The 20,628-nt window shown below is 40.7% G+C and overlaps 1 protein-coding gene and 1 long non-coding RNA gene across 10 annotated transcripts in view; one reads left to right on the forward strand and one right to left on the reverse strand.

The window, feature by feature from the left end:
* Window positions 1-20,628, reverse strand: part of dip2a (disco-interacting protein 2 homolog A) — a 159,830-nt gene that overhangs the window by 57,953 nt on the left and 81,249 nt on the right. For all 9 annotated transcript variants that reach the window (XM_049485077.1, XM_049485075.1, XM_049485073.1 and 6 more), the window contains exons 2-4: window positions 12,042-12,113; window positions 1,814-1,933; window positions 482-601 (exon numbers count right to left, since the gene is read on the reverse strand). In XM_049485077.1, the coding sequence (XP_049341034.1) occupies window positions 482-601; window positions 1,814-1,933; window positions 12,042-12,113 (312 nt within the window). The remainder of the gene's footprint in view (window positions 1-481; window positions 602-1,813; window positions 1,934-12,041; window positions 12,114-20,628) is intronic.
* LOC125804967 (uncharacterized) overlaps window positions 2,326-20,628 on the forward strand; it is a 193,138-nt gene continuing 174,835 nt past the window's right edge. The window contains exon 1 of the long non-coding RNA XR_007441184.1: window positions 2,326-2,603. This is a non-coding gene — a long non-coding RNA (uncharacterized LOC125804967). The remainder of the gene's footprint in view (window positions 2,604-20,628) is intronic.

Here is a 20,628-nt window from a genome sequence, read left to right on the forward strand (position 1 = left end):
TTTATCTATTATTCACTGTTATTTTAAATGATAGAAGCACAAAACCCATTGTCTGAAGTTCCTACATCTCTCTCGTCTGCTGACTTGGCACAGTCAGTAGGTATAGATCCCTCCCTCAGACAAAGTCTGTGGGTTAATCCTGCTGTGTACTGTCTGAGGATCTCAACTAGCAAAACCGATATAGTGTTAGGAGTCTTGCCCAAGGACTTTTAATAGGTGTAGAACAGCATTCAGTCACCCAGAGTGGGAATTGAACCCCAGTCTCCCACATGATGTGGTAGCTCACTAGCAGGTAGGTAGGTGGGGTTATTAAGTACATAATTTTACGTATGGATGGTTTGAGGGTCTAAATATAAACCTGCAGATCTTCTCCAGTGTTTCCTGTAGAAATATTGAGATGAGTGTGTACACAGCGCTTTAAAAGACGAGTAGCTGCAGATGGTGGATGAGTGTGTGTGTGTGTGTGTGTGTGTGTGGTTACCTGGGGGTGTGCATGCCTCCACTGAAGACTGCACTAGAACAGAGCGTCTCTTTGAGGGCATTGGCATCTTCCTCTCTTTGTACTTCGCCAAAGCTGCCTGAACTGCTTCAGTGTGCAGGTCTGCAGGAACACACACACACACACACACACACACACACACACACACACATCAATATATTATCTATAACTTTATTACTGCAGTTCTTCTCCTGTCAGATTAATTCTAATTCTAATTCTAATTCTCTTCTCTGCTGAAACTGAGACTCAGTCCTTAATCATGCTAATCTGAGCTAAAGGCTAAAGCTGCTGTTTCCATGTGGGTCAGCCAGACGTCTTCCTGTAGCAGTTTTTAACTCCAGTTTCTAAGAGTCTTTATTTGAAGGTGTAGGAAACAGTACTCACCGCTCTCTGACTTCTGTATCTGTAATTTCTCTAAAGAAAAGAAAGAACTTCTACTTTTAATAGTTACAGAGTTCTCTGTGTTTTATCCGTGTCTTGTTCTAGTTATTATAACTGCTTTACTACAGACAAAGGATTTGGAAATTTAACATTTTAAAAAATATATTTCCAAAGCTGATTATTTCTATACAGACCAGCTATAATCTGTTGCTCCCTCTTTACTTCCTCTTTTTTAACTATATTTTCCTTACAATATAATATACTTTTACAATATACAAAATATACTATTTTCCTAAATTAAATTTTCTTCAGTTTTTAGTTCATTTGTTTTCCATAAAAAAAGGCCCTGGCAGTTTATCACAAAATTTTGTACACTGAATTTTGTACCATTTCTGGTTATTTACTGGACCTATAGAGCTTTTTAGTGAAACAACAGACAATATTGCCTCCAAGATATTCCACCTTTACCACTGCAACTTACAGCCACATAGTGTCAGACCATGTATGCAAATTTACAGAGCATGGGGTTCTAAGAAACACAGTGTAGAATATTGGATGGAGTGGTGTAATTCACACCTCAAATGGAGAAAAGTCATGTTTTCTTAAATGGTAGTCTGCTGGATAAACCTGGGTTTGGTGAATGTGAGGAGAACTGTAAAGTTTGGTAGAGGAGGGATAATTATTCCGGCTATTTATGGAGCAGCTGGGATACAGCTTCAGCTTCAACCTACGAGTGTAGAGCTACAGGATCTACAGGCCCAGCTGTAGCAACATCTGTAGGTAAATGTGCTGCAGGATCCATACAGAACCTGTAGAATCTCCAAACCCAACCCTCTCAATCTCCACTAATTAATTCCACTTATTTCAACACAGGTAAAATGTAATTATCTCACTCTTTTAGCCTTAAATCAAATTAAGCAGATCAGCTCTGACCTGATCTGAAGCGCTCATCCCGAGAGTTCGTCGCTCGGGGTTTGTTGTGTTTGGAGGTGGGCAGGACAGGCTGGGTGGACGCCTGGATTCGGTGATCTACCTGTAGAGAAGGATCCACACCTGCAGGAGAGAGAGACAGGAGAGAGAGAGAGACAGGGTTAACAGGATCCATAGTTCCAGTATTCACATCAATCATAGTGACATAGTGACACAATCTGATAAATATACTGTATAATGTTACATCTTGCACCCTGTAAACGTCTATTTTTACGCCTTGTGCATGCGATGTTAACAAAGCGTCTTTATCTATTTTTATAAATTGTAATGTGATATGGTACTATTTTAGTGATCCACATGGAAGAGGTCAACCGCACAACTCGATTTAGGGAGTGTCAGTGTGTCTTTGCTATCGCAACAGCGGGAAAAGTACACCTTGCTCAGCTCAAAGCACAAAAGGGATGACCTAATTATCTATTTAATTAATGATGGGTGTGGTTAATTTTGGACGTAACGTGAAATAATAAACCAATCAGAGTGCCTCTTCAGCTCATCATTCTCTTTAAGAGTAGACCAGGTGAGCTCTGACTTTGGTGGATTGCTATTGTAACGGTGCAGCTACCTGGACGTGTCAAACAAACTCTTCTCAGCAGAGGAAACTGAGCTGCTGGTTGACGCTGTGAAGGAGCTCCAGCAGCTCATTTACGGGAACAGCAATGTTATTTTATTTACTATTCTGTTTATTGTTGATGCCAAGATAGCGATGAACGTCTGATTGTTGGCATCTGTCTAGGTTGTATTCAGTCAGTGGCGCTCCTGTGTTTTCTGTTACCAAGATAAACAAGCAAAACTCCAGAAATGTACCTGAACACACCTCATTTCCAGAACACCACGCCCATCAGTGTAGATATATTCAGAAGCTCTGCTGCTGTTTAAACCAGGCAGGAGGAAGGAGGGAAAATAGACTGTTGGTGGGGTGTAAGATAGCAATGAGCAATGTGACGCACCTTGCACAGGTGTAAGATAGAGCTCCAAAAAGTTATAAAGGAGTTATAAATGTGTATATTAGCATCGACAGATATGTTATGTACATTTCAGCATCTCAACCACCCCTGAAACATCGGGGAACTCAAGGTGAAGACTCCTCCTCCTCCTCCTCCTCCTCAGACTCATTCTAAACTCAGGAGGGATCCATAGCCTTCACCCTTTACAAGAGGACAAGATAAATGATGAGTCATGCCGGGGTGCGGTTACGTAATTCCTCCCTGACAGTCCGACGCAGGACAGCGAATCCACGCATCCCTCCGCCTGCCGCTGCATCTCCTGCCAGGCCCAGCAAACCCGCCTATAAACTATAAATACCCCCATCTAACAGCAGAGATAAAAGAGTGACGACAAAACACGTCTAAAAAACTATACGCAGCGCAGTCACGCTCCAAATCTAAATATAACACTTCAGAAGAGCGTGCAGAACTTTAACTCTTACAACCCAACCCCTGCACATCACACTGCGCGAGAGGATGCAGATAAAACCCTGAGAAAAGCATGTGATTTCATCTTTTAGCTGGAGAGCTAACAAAAATAGACCGGTGTGGGAGTTCAGGGGTCGATTACCTGATTGGACAAGCAAACCACCCCACACCAGTACTCTACCAGTACATTTTCCTCTTTTATTTTAAGCTGCTGGTAAACATTCTGATGTCCTTACAAACTATCAACTTTGTTTTTGGTCTATTGGTCAATATTGTTGGATTTTTAAAGATACAAAAACCCGTATTGAAGGATTTTTTAGCTGTTCTCTCTATTACTGGTGGGACAGAGACTCTTATTGGATTGATTTAGAGCTAGGTAGTTGATCTGTTGGTAACAATTATTTTCATATTAATGGATTTTAGTGATATAATTCAGGTACTGGTGCATTTATAGCTCTATAGATCTAGTATTGATGGATTTTTAGCTATATAAATGCAGTATTGGTGGATATTTAGCTATATAAATATAGTATTGGTTGATATTTAACAATATAAATGCAATATTGGTGGACATTTTGCTATATAAATTCAGAATTTGGTAGATTCTAATTAATACATATCCTGTATTGTTTTTTTGTTCTGTATAAATCCTGTAACTATGGATTTCTAGCTATATAATTCCTCTATTGGTAGCTATTTATCGATATAAATCCAGTTTTAGTGGATAGTTTACTATATGACTCCAGTCATATGGTGGATATGGTGGATTGGTGGATTTTATCTATATAAATACAGTTTTGGTGGATTTTAGTTATATAATTCCAATATTGGTGGATATTTAGCAATATAAATTGTGTATTGGTGAATATTAGTGTTATATTTCCTATATTGATGGGTTTTAGTGATATAATTCCAGCATTGGTGAATTCTGAGCAATATAGATACTGAATTAGTGGATTTGAGTTATATAATCCCAGTATTGGTGGATATTTAGCAATATACCTCTTGTTTTAATGGACTTTTAGCAATATAAATTCTGTATTTGGTGAATATTAGTGTTATATTTCCTATATTGATGGGTTTTAGTGATAGAACTCGAGTATTGGTGGATTTTTAATGTATGAATCCAATATTGGTAGATATATAAGCATATAAATCCTGTATTGGTAGATTTTTAGCTTAATTATGCCATAATGGTAAATTCTTAGCTGTATAAATCCAGTATTCGAGGAAATTTAGCTAAATAAATCCAATATGGGTGGATTTATAGCTGTATAAATTCAGTATTGTTGGGTTTTTAGCTGATTTCTGTCTCCTGTTGGTGGGATATAGTTCCTGTGCGAGTGGATCTGATCTGTCCTGTGGTCTGTAGGTAAATAATCTGATCTCAGAGTCAGTAGTAAAGGTGTGAAACTCGCTCTGTGAGAGTCGCACTCCGTTGACATTTAAAAATGACAGCGTTCATTTACGCTAATCACACTGAGAGAGCAGCAATTTGGCCGAGGTTCATTTACCATCAATCATGTTATAAGTGCAGCACTGGGGGGGGTGTGTGGGGTGGGGGGAGGGCAGTGTGAGAAACAGGGGCAGAATATAAAACATGCACTTGAGAAATAATATCTTACAGCAGCTCCATATCCCTCCTTACTGATACACAGCAACACGCCTACTAATGAACCGCCCAGCTTTTGATATCCCTCTCGTTACTTTCACTTTCCACTAAGCAACATCATTTTTCACAAACAAACACCATCATCATCCACCAAACACCATCATCCTCTATCAAACACCATCATACACCACCAAACACCATTAACCAACACAAAACACCATTATTTTCCATCAAAACACCATAATTGTCTAACCAAACACACCAAAGATCACCAAACACCATCATCCTCTATCAAACACCATCATCATCCACCAAACACCATTAACCAACACAAAACACCATTATTTTCCACCATCAAACACCGTCATTCTCTAACCAAACACATCAAAGATCACCAAACACCATTATCCTCTATCAAACACCATCATACACCACCAAACACCATTAACCAACACAAAACACCATTATTTTCCATCAAAACACCATAATTGTCTAACCAAACACACCAAAGATCACCAAACACCATCATCCTCTATCAAACACCATCATCATCCACCAAACACCATTAACCAACACAAAACACCATTATTTTCCACCATCAAACACCATCATTCTCTAACCAAACACATCAAAGATCACCAAACACCATTATTCTCCAACCAAACATCATTCTCAACCATCAAGCAACATCATCTGTCACAAAACACCAACATTCTCCAACCAAACGCCATCAAAGATCATCAAACACTATCATTATCCTTCAAGCAACAGCATTCTCCAACCAAACACTGGAAATAAATTGAATTTCTTGAGTTTGAGAGCATCAGTTAAAGTAAAGTAGTGAAGAGGTAGAGTTACAGGTATACAGTGAATAGTGAATAATGTAATGTTCTAATCCAGATTATGAGAAGCAACAACTAGTCAACTAAATAAAGTAAAAAAAAATACTTTAAGAAGAAATGAACTTCAGTTAATCTATAAGGTGAGTTTTAAGATCTATGAAAGTATCTTCAAATGCAGTCGCAAAAAAGACCATGAAAACGTAGTAATGATGAAACTGGCACTCATCAGGCCCGATCCAGTAAAGAAAGAGCAAGAGTTTAATCTGTAAATATTTATTATTATTTATTTAAAATCACAGGTTAATGGTCTCAGACATTTGAGCAGAAGAGAAGCAGCATTAATAAAGAAGGTGGTTGCAGGATCTCAGGATTCGTGATCAGGGTTTTAAAATAAAAAGCTGCTGATGGGCTCAGATTTGTTCTGCCGTCTGATCTCTTACATCGGGACATTCCTGACCGAACTGTGTGGCATTTTCTACCCAGAACAAGAACAAAGCACCACAGGGACATCAGTAAGCACCGCCAGGTCCGGATTCAAACCCAACCAAGGACACTTAAGAAACCTGTAGACCTTCAAACTCTTCAAAACATCTTCTGAACTCAATGTGTCAGCCAGAAACCCACGCCAGCATTATATAATGTACTCAAACTGTATTGGAATTATTTTTCATCATTATTTGTTCAAAAAGTACTCTTTTAGGATTCTAAAACTGCAAATCTATCAAGATATGACCATGGTCCACCCAAACTGACAGATCGAGCAAAGAGAGCACTGATCAGAGAAGCAACCAAGAGGCCCATGGTCACTCTGGAGGAGCTGCAGAGATCCACAGCTCAGGTGGATCAGGAGAATCTGTCCACAGGACAATTATAAGTCCTGCACTCCACAAATATGGCCTTTATGGAAGAGTAGAAGAAGAAAACCACTGTTGAAAGAAAGACATTAAAAAGTGCCGTTTTGCATTTTGTAGCTACAAGCCATGTAAGAAAAAGAACATTTTTATGGCTATACATTTAGAATGTGATGTAATTTAAGCTCCAGTTGGTTTAATGTGTAGGTGTCTTAATACTAATGTCCATTCATTGAAGGGGGAGTGACTCCACACTGATGCTTATTGGTTTAGAATGGAACATCATAAAAATTCTCTTTATTGTCGTCACACTAATACAGGGTTATACAGCAATGAATGAATGAATGAAGTTCAACTTACATAGCGCCTTTCTAGAAACCCAAGGTCGCTTTACAATTTACACGTTTTACACACAACCATTTATATTCAGCACTAATCCACACAACGGTGAGAAACAACAGCCAATAACGGACAGCATACTCTCAACCAGAAACAACCACGTCCACCCGGAGGACTGCATTGGCCACTAAAGCATTTTACTACAGCAATTTTAGAGTATCCAATTTACCTGATCTCCATGTTTTTGGACTGTGGGAGGAAACCTACACAGACACGGGGAGAACATGGAAACTCCACCCAGATAGGGACATGAACCCATGACCCCAGTGCTGGGAGGCAAACCTGCTAACCACTAAGACATGTAGATGTCCCAATACTTTTATTTATATCGTGTATTTAAACCAGGGGATCAGATACTACTGTACATTTAGAATGTTTACGTTTAGAATGGGTTAAAGCTCCTGTAGACATAACATGTAGATGTCCAAATACTTTTGTCCATTTAGTGCACCACTGTACCACTAGACCACTCTCTCCAAGTGTGAGTGGAAGTGAGTGGAAACAGAGGTTTATGGGTAAAAGGCCTGCAGGCGTGCGGCGTCTGGAACAGAGACGGCCACCTCAAATCACACGGACGCTTCACGCAGTGGAAATCTCGTCTCCACGTGTCTCGATTAAAAACGTGTCCCGATTTCCGACACAACGGCCAAACCCAACCACAGCTCATCAAATATTCATACCCAGCCATTCAGACCAGCGCTAAAAATAAACTTACACAGAAAAATACATTTAGCAGCTTCTGGACGTCCCTCAGGAGAGGTTAGAGAGACGGCGGGGGAACCCGGACTGATACAGGAGACGAGAGGAGCTCAGAAACACCATCAATACAGGACTAAGAGTCCAGCGCTGTGGAATAACCACTAACCCCCTTCCCACAGCGACCTGGATTTCAATAAAACTATCCATATTTCACACCACGTATCGATAATGTAAAGCAAAAGAAAACAATACAAGACAATATATCACAATATCAATATTTTGCAACATACCTACTTCCAATGCAACCAAAATGTACAAATACAATTTCTAGATATTTTATGAAATGTAGTAAATATTCGCACAATAAAATAGCACAACTCCATATTAACTCCACCCTGGGTTTCTTATCTAAATTCTGCAAGAAGGCTTTCTAATAGATTTCGTATCCTTGCTGTGATGATTTGATTGCGTTCAGTGATTAGAGTAGTGCTAGCTATGAGCTAGCAGGTAAAAAAACTGGTCCAAAACTGATTTTCAGACCAAATCCGATATTTATTTCAGGGTTTTTTTACACAATCTTTTTAATGGGACTCATATCTGACATTTGTCAGAATGGTTTGCGCTGTTTAAGTGGCATGCATGAGCAAAAGAGCTGTGCTTCACATTAAGTTTCACTTTAATCCTTGTCAGAATCTCAAGAGCTATGAATGAGCTATGACTGAGAATTTGCTCCAGCTTTGCTTAAAATGACACTATATTCACCCAAATCATTAGAAACACTGGGTGGCTGTGACATGAGCCTTCTAATATTCAGTTATCTTGTTTTTCCGCCACTAAAACCCTGTTGTCCATTTTCCTGTCTACTACTGCTCACTTTCCATTCTACTTGTTGTTTTGTTCCTTCTGTTTTGACATAAAAGTTGCATGAATATCTGGCTGTTCAGAGAGAGTTGCATTGCCACAAATCAAATATGTATCAGATTTTAATACCACATACTGAAGTGGTTCAAATCGGAATTGAAAATGTCAAATAACTGTATTTTTCACACTATAAGATGCATTTAAAATCCTTTATAATCCGGTGCTCCTTATGTATAAATTCTACCAGTCAGGTATTAAGGAGCAGTAAAGCCACTCTGCTGTGAAGTGAAGTTTCTCCAGCACTAAGGCTGGAGCATCAGTATTAGCAATAGCTGCTAAACGGTGCTAAGTGCTAGCTCTTTCGCCATTCAGAGGTGAGTGTTTTGGACTGTAGCCTGCACGTTTACCATGTTAAAACAAGCTACGTTGGATGAACCGCTAGCTGATAGTGCCCTAACTTACCGGAACATTCTCAGTTCCTCTCAGGTTCCTCAGTGTAGCGCTATCGGGCAGCATTTACTAGCGCTAAGCACTTGCTAACTGCGCTGTTAAAAATATTGTAAATTTAAGCTTACTGTAAATAAACAAAGTGCTTTACTCTCCCAAATAAACCGTTTTCAGGAGATAAATCTGTGTAGATTAACATCCAGCACTCGTTTAACTTTGAAAGAATGTTTTTTTTAAGAATTACAGTTTTGTTTACTTAGGCGCTTCCCCCAGCTTCACCATTAGAAGGAAAACATGGCGGCACTGTTGTCCCTTCCTTATTCTGGAGAACACAGTTCAACAGCTCCACATCTCCACAGCTCAATGCTATCTTACCCTGCCCATCTCCTCCAGATCAATGTGACCTTACGTTACCTCCACTTCACAGCCCACACATCAGCTCGACTGCAGCTCTGCAGATCTGCTCAGTATTGAGTTTTGGGAACAATAAACCACAGAACCACAGTGACAGAGCCATAAATCACCATTAGCAAGACATTCTACTGTCTTCTGTTCCTAACGGGAGAATCCGACGACTACATTAACCCTCTCTCTACATTCATATTAACCCTCTCACTACTTTCATATTAACCCTCTCTCTACATTCATATTAACCCTCTCACTACTTTCATATTAACCCTCTCACTACTTTCATATTAACCCTCTCTCTACATTCATATTAACCCTCTCTCTACATTCATATTAACCCTCTCTCTAAATTCATATTAACCCTCTCTCTAAATTCATATTAACCCTCTCTCTAAATTCATATTAACCCTCTCTCTACATTCATATTCATCCTTTCTCTGATCTGTTGCAAAAATCTTTTAATTCAATGTTTTGTCTTTGTTTTCCTACATAGTAAATGAATAATAAAGTGATCTATCAGATTATGAAGGAACACATAAGAAATCATGCAGTGACTTAAAAACAGTGTTAAACAAACCAAAATACTTTCTGAGTTTCTGAGGCTGGTAACTCTGATGAACTTATCCTGTACAACAGAGGAAACTCTTGCTCTTCCTTTGTTTTCCTTTGGGGCGGTCCTGATGAGGGCCAGTTTCATCATCAAAAACACTTTGTGGTGACTGCACTTAAGGACACTTTCTTGATAAGCTTTTAAAATTCTTCTTTTTGAATTGATTGATTTTGTATTCTTTATTTAGTTGTGTAGTTGTTGCTTCTCATAATCAGGATTAGAACATTCCTCAAATATTCACTATTCACTGTATACCTGTAACTCTACCTCTTCACTACTTTACTTTAACTGATGCTCTCAAACACTTTATTAAGAGACAAGAAATTCCAGTAATTAACTCTTGATGAGTTCAGCACAGCTGTTAACTGAAAGCCTGAATTCTACCTGATAAAGCTGACAATTAGCATTATTTTTATCCGTTAGTTAGTTAGTCAGTCAGTTCTACTGTGCTCACTATAGGTAAAGAAAAATGTGATCTATATAAAAGATGCCAATGACCAAATAAACCAAACGACTGCCAGCTATGATTAAATGACTCGCCAACGTTCCAGATCCAGGAGCTGACGGGACAGACGGGACTGATCTGAGAGCAGTATTATAAAGGGGTAAGTGGAAATCCAGGCGACTGGTCTGGTTGTGGTCTGACCAGACGGGACAGTCTCTGTCCACACCTCATTAAAATTCATCATCCCATCTCTCAGACTCCACTCTCTCTCTGATCTGTTCTTCTCCTCAGAGAGAGAGAGAGAGAGAGAGAGAGGAAACAGAGAGTGAGAGAAAGCAATAAACAGAAAGAAAAGAATCTGAAAGAGTAAGAGAGTGTGAGAGATAAACAGAAAAAAGAGAGAGAACAAGGTAAAGAGAGAGAGGAAGAGAGAGAGAGAGATTAACAAAAAGAAAGAATCTGAAAAAGTAAAAGTATGAGAGTATGAGAGACAGAGAGAGAGAGAGATAAACAGAAAAAATAGAGAGAACAAGGGAAAGAACCGCGAGAGAAACACAGAGAACAAGAGAGAGAGAAAAAACTAAGTTAGTAGAAGAGAGAGAAAGAGTGAGAGTTAAAAAGAGAAAGAAAGAGAGAGAACCAGTGAGAGAAACAGAGAGACAGAGAAATAGATCAACAGAAAGAGTAAGAGAGAGAACGAGAAAGATAAACAGAAAGAGAACAAGGGAAATTAAGAGAGAGATAAAGAGAAAGAGTGTGTTAGTAAGAGAGAGACTCTAAGAGAGAGAGAATGAGAGAGAGAGAAACTAACAGAAAGCAAGAGAATCTGAAAGAGTAAGAGTATGAGAGTTTGAGAAACAGAGTGAGAAATAGAGAGAGATTAACAGAAAAAAGAGAGAGAACAAGGGAAAGAAAAACAGAGAGAGAAACAGAAACAAGAGGGTGTGAAAAAGGAGAGAACAAGAGAGAGAAACAGAGAGAAGAAAGAGATAGAAAGACAGAATGTGTGAAAAAAAGAGAGAGAACAAGGGGCAGAAAGCGAGAGAGGGAAAACAACAGAATGAGAGAGAGAGAGAGAGAGAGAGAGAGAGATGCCTGACTGCATTAAGGTGAGGTGTGTGTGTGACAGCGCTGCAGTGTGAGCATTAATAAAACTACACTGGGGTAAATCACTGCAGTAAAATCTATCTATGACCTCTGTCCCTCATCTCAAGGTCAGAGAAGGAAGGTGTGTGTGTGTGTGTGTGTGTGTGTGTGTGTGTGTGTGTGTGGAATAATAAGGATACACTCTGTGTTCACATCAACTATGGGAATTTTAAGTGAAGGCCTATATAATATAAAAGAGTATAATGTCTTTAAAAGCTCATTCTGTAGTATTAGTGTACTGTCTTACACACTGATACTGCAGCAGTGCTGCTGGAGTTTTTAAACACTGTGTTTAATCTCTCACTTTCCTCCACTCTATTTATTGCACACTCCTACCTGCAGCTGAAACACCATGTAGATTTAAGTAGTTTTGAAACCAGTACTTTTTTTAAACACTTTAACTTAAAGAGTAAAAAGTTTGAGTTGATGAGGGTCTTACCCTGTATCTGAGGGATGTAGGGGGCTAGCAGCTTTCCTCGCTTCTTCTCATAGCCCTTCTGAGTGATGTCCCCTGCAGAGAGAGAGAGAGGGATGGAAAAAGAGAGAGAGAGAGAGAGATGTGGTGAGTCACTGTTTCTTTTGTACGTTTCTGATGCTGTTCCGCCTCAGTGTTCAGTCTAGGTTGAGAGGAGGTGGACAATTGGCTTATTGATTACAGTAAAGTTCAGCATCAATACACTTTATTATCTCCACCCCTTAAAATTAATGCATTCAGCTACTTTAAGCTGAACCCACTGCTGACACAGATGTGCAAATGCATGCACAAAGCTCATCTAGTCCCTGTAGTAAAGAAGCACTGCCAGTTAAAAAAATATGAACCCATTAACACTTATCTTTTTTTATTTATTTCAATTTTTTTTGCTAAATTTTGTTTTGTCCAACTCATTCAGCTTCTACTAGCTGTATATCCCACTATCACTAGTGATGCTCCAACACCAGGAGGGTGAAGAAGACTAGCACACGCCTCCTCTGATACATGTGGAGTCAGACTCCGCCTCTTTTTGAGCTGCTGCTGATGCTGTAGCATTACAAAGTAGCAGCACAGCACAACGCTAACGCTCGGAGGAAAGCGCAGCGACTCGGTTCTGATACATCAGCTCACAGATGCAGCCTTGTGCTGATCCACATCACCCTAGACATGATGAGGGGAAAGAGAGAGCGCCATCTACTGTACCCACCCAGAGAGAGCAAGGACAATTGTGATCTCTCAGGGCTCTGGCAGCTGATGGCAAGCTGCATGAACGCAAACCGGTGTGAGCTATATATTTCTTTTTAGGTAATGGTGAAATGTGTCACTTTCAGTATCTGATGTATGTTTAATCTTCTTCTGTTAGTAAAATATTGGTTTATAGAGATTTGAAAAACACAGCATTCTGTTTTAGTCCCAATTGAAGCGTCCAGGCATTTTGGAGAAACCAGGCTGATAGCAATTCTGGAACTATTTCTTTAAGCACTTGCCAGCCCCCACTGAACCCCCCCAACACACACTCACACACACACACACACACACACACAGCAAAACAATAAACAGACTGACCTCAGATACGGGTGAAACAACACCAGATCATAATCCTCTTCTCCTGACTCACAAACAACTTATTACATTCCTCAGACTCTGTACCTCATTATTCTCAGCTCTGGCAGCTGAACACAGTTTAACACAATGTAACACAGTTTAACACAGCACTAACTGAGGCATTTCTCACACCGTTAAAATCCACCAAAACTTAAACTAGAACCCAATCTTGAGTCCTAATCCCGCAGTCACTCGACACCAGGACAATAAACACAAGACTAAACCTATAGCCAATAGATTGCAATATGTTACAAGTTGGATTAAAACAAACCCTTTAGGCAGTCCATGGCTGGACCTAGAACAAACACTCAGTGGAAAAGTGAAAATCTCTGACTTACCTTTCATTAGCTCCAGTATTAAACACTATAGCTGCTTTAAAAGCCTAAACATAAACACCACTCTGACAGCTTGGTGGGAATTTTTAAAGATAGCTAAGTCTTCACTAATACCATGTAAAAGGACACCCATTTGGAACAACCCAGATATATGTCAGAAAAAAACAGTTATTAATTTTTCGCAATGGCAAGAGAAAGGAATTAAGAATTTAGAACATGTTATACAGGAGGGGACCTTTATGTCATTTGAAGATCTTATTTCAAAATACGAAATTAGCAGTAGCAAATTTCTGGAGTATCTACAATTAAAGTCCATTATACAAGCAAGATTTAATTTAAATAATCTAACATTAGAAATCCCAGTATTGATAAAAGAGTTCATGAATCTCTATACTCCTAAATTGTTATCAAAAATATATAAGTTATTATCCAAAATTAATGATTCAATATCCCTCCCAATTACAAAATGGGATCGAGATCTCTCCATGAACCCAGATAAGAACTTTTGGACACAGATATGTTTAAACAATTTCAAAATGACGAAAAGTCCAAATTTACAACTCATACAATACAAAATTCTCCATAGAACACATTATACAGGGCATAGAATGTTCCAAATGGGCCTTAGAGAAACAAATATATGCACTAACTGTTCGGGCAATCATATTGAGAATTATATACATGCTATATGGTTTTGCATGCCTGTTCAGAGATTCTGGAAGATGATATGTGAAGACTTATCTACCTGGTTTAATTGCAATATCCCAGCTTCACCCAAACTATGCATTTTAGGTGATGTAAGTGAACTAAACATGGAAACAAATATATTGCACATAGTTCTCACTGTCTTATGCATCGCTAAGAAAACTATCCTCATGAAGTGGAAATCAAAAAATGATTTATGCATAAATCACTATAGAAATTTACTTTTAGACCACATTAGTCTGGAAAGAATGTCTGCAACCTCAAAAAACCAATTGGCTACATTTGAATCTCTCTGGTTCCCACTGATCAGCTCCATCACATGATGGGGGTGGGCGGCTGTAGTCGTGTCTCCTGGTGCGTCCGGCAGGTGGCTGGGGGGGAATCGGGGGATTCGGGTGTCTGATGGCCCTTGGACTGGGGACGGTGGCTGCCGCTTGGTGATTTCTGTGTGCGGGCCCTGGTTGTTGGTGGGGGGGGGGCTGGATGTATGCTCTTGTGGTCTTGGGGTGTGGGTCTGGGGGGCCCATGGTGGTGGGTGCTGGCCCTGTCCGGTTGGCTGGGTTCCCCTGTGGCGGTCGGGGTGCGGAGTCCGGGGCCCTGGTGCCCGTGGGCGTCTGTCGCCTGTTTGGGTCCCTCCCTGCGCTGGGGAGGGTCTATGCCTCTCTTGGTCGCGCTGTCGTGGGGGGTGGTGGTTTGGTCCGTGTTGGGGTGTCTGGTTGGCATTCCGGGATTCTGGGTGCCCTCCCTGTGGGGAGGTAGGGGCGCTCAGGTGGGGAAGCGGCAGTCTCCCACTTAAGACCGGTTGGTCCTGGGCTCAGGACCACTGTGTGTGTATGAGAAAGAGTGGGATGTTGAGTGTAAATGTGTCTGTGTGTGTGTGTGTGTGTGTGCGTGTGTGTGTGTGTGCGTGTGTGTAATATCTGTTGTCTTTTGTATGTGAGTGGGGTGTGTATTTATGTTGTATTGCAGTGTGGGGATGGGGGCGCTGTCTTGCAGAGCGGCGGTGTCCTGGGGCCGTAGCCGCTCTACACCCTGGACTTGCCTTCCCTGTACTGCGGTTGGGTGCATGGAACTGGGTGCCTAGTGAGCCAGCAGTAGTTGGCTCTCTTCCTCCGGGGGGTAGTCCTCTGCCCCTCGGTCCTTTCCTGCCCTTCCCCGACTCCTACTCAGTCTAACATCGCATTACACATACAAACTCATCATACAGCTTACACACATCATATTACACATAGGGTTTTGGGGGGCAGGTGCTCCCTGCTCCTCAATTTTATTTTTGCATTTTAGACATTGAGGGCCTTTGGGGGGGCAGTGTGGTTGGGTGCTGTTATTCAGTTCTCATATTACAGCTGTCCCTCCAATTTTAATAGCACTGTAGCTTTCATTCATTCTTCTCATTATACACATTCATATCACTGCAACATGCTGGGTGGGGGAAGGAGGGGGGTCAGGTCTTCTCACACCCTGGTTTCGTGCACCCTGCCTGGGGTGTGGGTCGGGTGGTTGTTCGGGGCCGGGCTGGCTGCTTCCCTAGGTTGCCGCTGGCTCGGTACTGGTGCCCGCATGCCCGCATTAGGTGTTTATGTATGTTCTGTGTGTGTGACTGGTGTGTGTGACTGGTGTGCGTGACTGGTGTGCGTGACTGGTGTGCGTGACTGGTGTGTGTGACTGGTCTGTGAGTGAATGTGCACGTGTGCGACGGGTGTATGTGTGACGGATGTGTGTGTGACGGGTGTGTGAATGTGCATGTATGCGTGAACAGTTGGTCCTGGGTTTGGGGCTGACTGAGCATGGACACCTGTGGGACATGGGTGCGTAGGGCGGGTTTTTGCCCTCCCTACCGCTCCACGCTGCTCTCCGCCGATCGTCACTGCCGTTCCTGGGGGGGTGGGCGTCCGTGGGTCCATGGGTGCGTGGCCGGATGCCCTAATGTGGTCTCTGGCCCGCCCCCTTGGTGGCCGTGGCCTGGGGGTGGCTTGGGCCCCCTTGGCGTGGGAGGGGGGGGCCTGCCGGGTGTCGGGCTGTTCCCGGGTGCTTGGGATCTCGGGGGCCGCATGCTCGGCTCGTGCAGGGGGTGCTGGCCTGCCGGGGGGTGGGCTGCTCGCTTCCTTTGGCTCTCTGGACTCTTGCTCTTTGCCATGGGGGCTTCGTCTGGAGTCTCCCCCGTCCTCATCTGGGGTGTGCACATGGTTACCATCGGGATGTGTGGCCGCGGGTCTTCTGGGCTCCTAATGGGCTGTGGATGGTCTGGGTCCACTGGGCTCTTCCCTATCTGCCTCTGGATCGCAGGGGCATGGTGGCGGTTTCTTGCCTCCATTGTGGTAGGCATTTCATGACATAATCCGTAACACATGACATATTTTTGCAAAAAACAATAGAATAGAAGTAATTGTGCGTGTGTGTGTATGTATTTATGTGTATGTATTAATATCTATGTATATTTATGTATGTGTGTATATGTATAAGCATATGTATAGTTAGATATGTGAGTATGTGTATATATGTATGTTTGTTTATTTTATGTTTGTTTTATTTTATTATTATTATTTTTTTGTTTGTTTGTTTGTTTTTTGTTTAGTTTTTTTTTTTTTTTTTTTTTTTTTTTTTTTTTTTTCTTCTTCTTTTCTTTTTCTTCTTCTTGTACCCCCCTCCTGTACCTCACACTCCGATCCTTCCAACCCTGAACTCCCACAACTATATCCACACAAAATATATATATATATAAAAAAAAAAAAATAAAAAAAAAAATTAATAATAATAAAAAATAAAATAAATAAATAAAAATAAAGTATTAATTGTCCTCCGAAGAGGGGGGGTGGTGGTTGGGCCAAAAAAAAAAAAAAAAAAAAAAAAAAAAAAAAAAAAAAAAAAAAAAAAAGACTAAACCTAGAGATCAGGAGACATTTGCAGACCAGACTAAACAAACATAAACCACATAATCAATTACCCACAATCCCCCAATCTACACAGGCCTGGACTACAGCTGTAGTTCTCAAGTCTAGCCTTGGTATCAAGATCAGTCTTGTCTTGGTTCTGGTCCTGGTCTTGAGACTGATACTAAAAGTATTTCTAAAAGTCTTGGCATTTACTCAGACTTAACTACTAAAATCTGGGTCTTGAATCAAACTCATTTAGCAAAAGTCCTGGTCTGGACTTTGACCTGACTATTGAAAGACTTGGTCTTGACTCAGAGTCTTCAAACGTCTTGGTTTTGACTCAGAGTCTTCTAATAAATGCTTAATCTTGACTCAAACTCAACTATTAGAAGTCTCTGTCTTGATCCAGACTCAACTACTAAAAATCCAGGTCTGGACTTGAACTCACCTACTAAAAGTCCTGGTCCTGACTCTTGGTCTTGATTCCAACTTAAATTCTAAAGGTCTTGGTTTTGACTCAGATTTGATTACTAAAAGTCTTGGTCTTGATTCAAACTCAACTAATAAAAGTTTTGGTCTTGATTTAAAATCGACTACAGAGTAAACAATGAGAAATCCTGGTCTCGACTCAAACTGGTCTATTAAGAGGTTTGGTCTTGATTTTAACTTATTTTCTAAAAGTCTTGGTCTCGACTCAGACTCTTCTACTAAAAGTCTTGGTCTTGATTTTAACTTATTTTCTAAAAGTCTTGGTCTTGACTCAGACTCTTCTACTAAAAGTCTTGGTCTTGACTCAGACTCTTCTTCTAAAAGTCTTGGTCTTGACTCAGACTCTTCTTCTAAAAGTCTTGGTCTTGACTCAGACTCTTCTTCTAAAAGTCTTGGTCTTGACTCAGACTCTTCTACTAAAAGTCTTGGTCTTGACTCAGACTCTTCTACTAAAAGTCTTGGTCTTGATTTTAACTTATTTTCTACAAGTCTTGGTCTTGACTCAGACTCTTCTTCTAAAAGTCTTGGTCTTGACTCAGACTCTTCTACTAAAAGTCTTGGTCTTGACTCAGACTCTTCTACTAAAAGTCTTGGTCTTGATTTTAACTTATTTTCTAAAAGTCTTGGTCTTGACTCAGACTCTTCTACTAAAAGTCTTGGTCTTGACTCAGACTCTTCTTCTAAAAGTCTTGGTCTTGACTCAGACTCTTCTTCTAAAAGTCTTGGTCTTGACTCAGACTCTTCTTCTAAAAGTCTTGGTCTTGACTCAGACTCTTCTACTAAAAGTCTTGGTCTTGACTCAGACTCTTCTACTAAAAGTCTTGGTCTTGATTTTAACTTATTTTCTACAAGTCTTGGTCTTGACTCAGACTCTTCTACTAAAAGTCTTGGTCTTGACTCAGACTCTTCTTCTAAACGTCTTGGTCTTGACTCAGACTCTTCTACTAAAAGTCTTGGTCTTGACTCAGATTCTTCTACTAAAAGTCTTGGGCTTGACTACTAAAAGTCTTGGTTATAAATCTGACTCAACAACTATTAGTATTCGAGTCTGAGTCAAGACCAAAACTTAAACTTCTACCAAACGTCTTGGTCTTGACTTAGACTTGACTTTTAAAAGTCTTGGTCTCGATGTGTCCTGGTCCCGGTCCTGAAGTTGACTCGAACTCTGCTCTGGCGGTCTAGGCCGGACCCCTCTGGGAGAAACCGCTCTGCATGTTCACATTCCTCAGTGATATCCTAACTTCATAAACCGTTATTAAAATCTCATTTTCCTCTCTCACTTGGCCGGGTTTTCTCCTCCTCTCGCTCGGTGGGCAGATGTTGCTGACGGTGGAACGGACTGGTTTCCTCAGCATACGCTTAATTAGCAGTGCTGTCCTGCAGACGTGTAATTTTATAAAGTAATGGGGCTTTATGGAGAAATCAGAGCTTCAGCTGGGAGAGATCCACACTGTACAGCAGAACTTTCCCTCCTGACCTCAGATCACTGGTGAAGAAATGGAAGAATGGACTGATGACTGAATGAGTTTATTACTGTAGAATTACATATATAGTTAGACAGACATATGGATGGATGGATGGATGGTTTGTTGCATTGATGGATGGATGGATGGATGGTTTGTTGCATTGATGGATGGATGGATGGATGGATGGTTTGTTGCATTGATGGATGGATGGATGGTAAGACAGATAGAAAAACAGATAGAAGGATGAATGGTTTGTTGCATTAATAGATGGATGGAAGGTTTAATGGATGGTTGGATGGATAGAGAGATAAAAGGATAGATGCATGGTTTGTTGTATTGATAGATGGATGGATGGTTGGTTGGATGTATGGTTGGATGGATAGAGAGACAGAAGGATAGATGGATGGTTTATTGTAATGATAGGTGGATGGGTGGATGGTTGGATGGATGGTTGGATGGATAGAGAGATAGAAGGATAGATGGATGGTTTGTTATATTGATAGGTAGATGGATGGATGGTTGGATGGATGGTTGGATGGATGGATAGATAGAGAGACAGACAAATGAATGAATCATTAGTAATTAGTTCAGCTACAGCAAATTGAGTTAATTCATTAAATCATTACTATAGAGCTCAACAGCTCCATCACACAGTGGATCAGTCAAACATCTCAATCAGAACATCAGCTGAGACCAACATCCATCAAACTACTGCTAAACACCACGGAGGAACCGCTGTTGTTAATAAATAACACATACATCTATAAAATATACATTATTTACTGGATCAATGGAAGATTATCAGAATTTAATTTTCTGATAATCTAAAGTATCAGTATCTGCCACCATATTTTCACATCAGGCCACAGTTGAGGTGTTTAATCCCTGTATTCTGGTCGATTCTTTGGTCTGAAACGACAGCGTGAGAAGATCCTCCACATTCCAGAACAAAAGCCGTATTGATTCAGAGCGAGGCCGAGGCCCGCTGACTGACAGCGCTAAAGAACCGGTGGATTCTCAAGCCCAACAACCACAAACCCCCACAAACAATACAATACCCACAGCACTCTGGGAAAAAGCTGCCTAACCAACAGCTGGACCTCCACACCTCTAGAACTCAGAGGAGAAACACAACTTTTTAGTGCTAAACTCAAAACACTGATGAGGTTCTAAAGCTTTGGGACTCCAATGAACCACAGTGAGACCAAACTTACTCCAAAAGGGCATGAACAACTCATCCAGGAGGTCACAAAACAACCCAGAAAAACATGTAAAAACTGCAGGCTTCATTCTTCACATTTAGGGTCAGCGTTAATGACCTTAAATATATTTAATAATGAGAAACTAAGCAAAACTAGGCAAAATGGTAAATGGAGTTTAGAGGATAATTTGGGCAGTGTACCTCCTGGCAACAGACTTTAAAAGGTAGTTCCTCTATACCACCACAAAATTACACAATTAAACAAATTACACAAAGCACATAAAATTTTAAAAGCTTATAAATGGCCAGTTTGTGAATCAGTTTCTCTGATTTTGCTATTTATAGGTTTATGTTTGAGTAAAATGAACATTGTTGTTTTAT

Source organism: Astyanax mexicanus, chromosome 11 (assembly GCF_023375975.1).
Source record: "Astyanax mexicanus isolate ESR-SI-001 chromosome 11, AstMex3_surface, whole genome shotgun sequence".
Lineage (NCBI taxonomy): Eukaryota > Metazoa > Chordata > Actinopteri > Characiformes > Acestrorhamphidae > Astyanax > Astyanax mexicanus.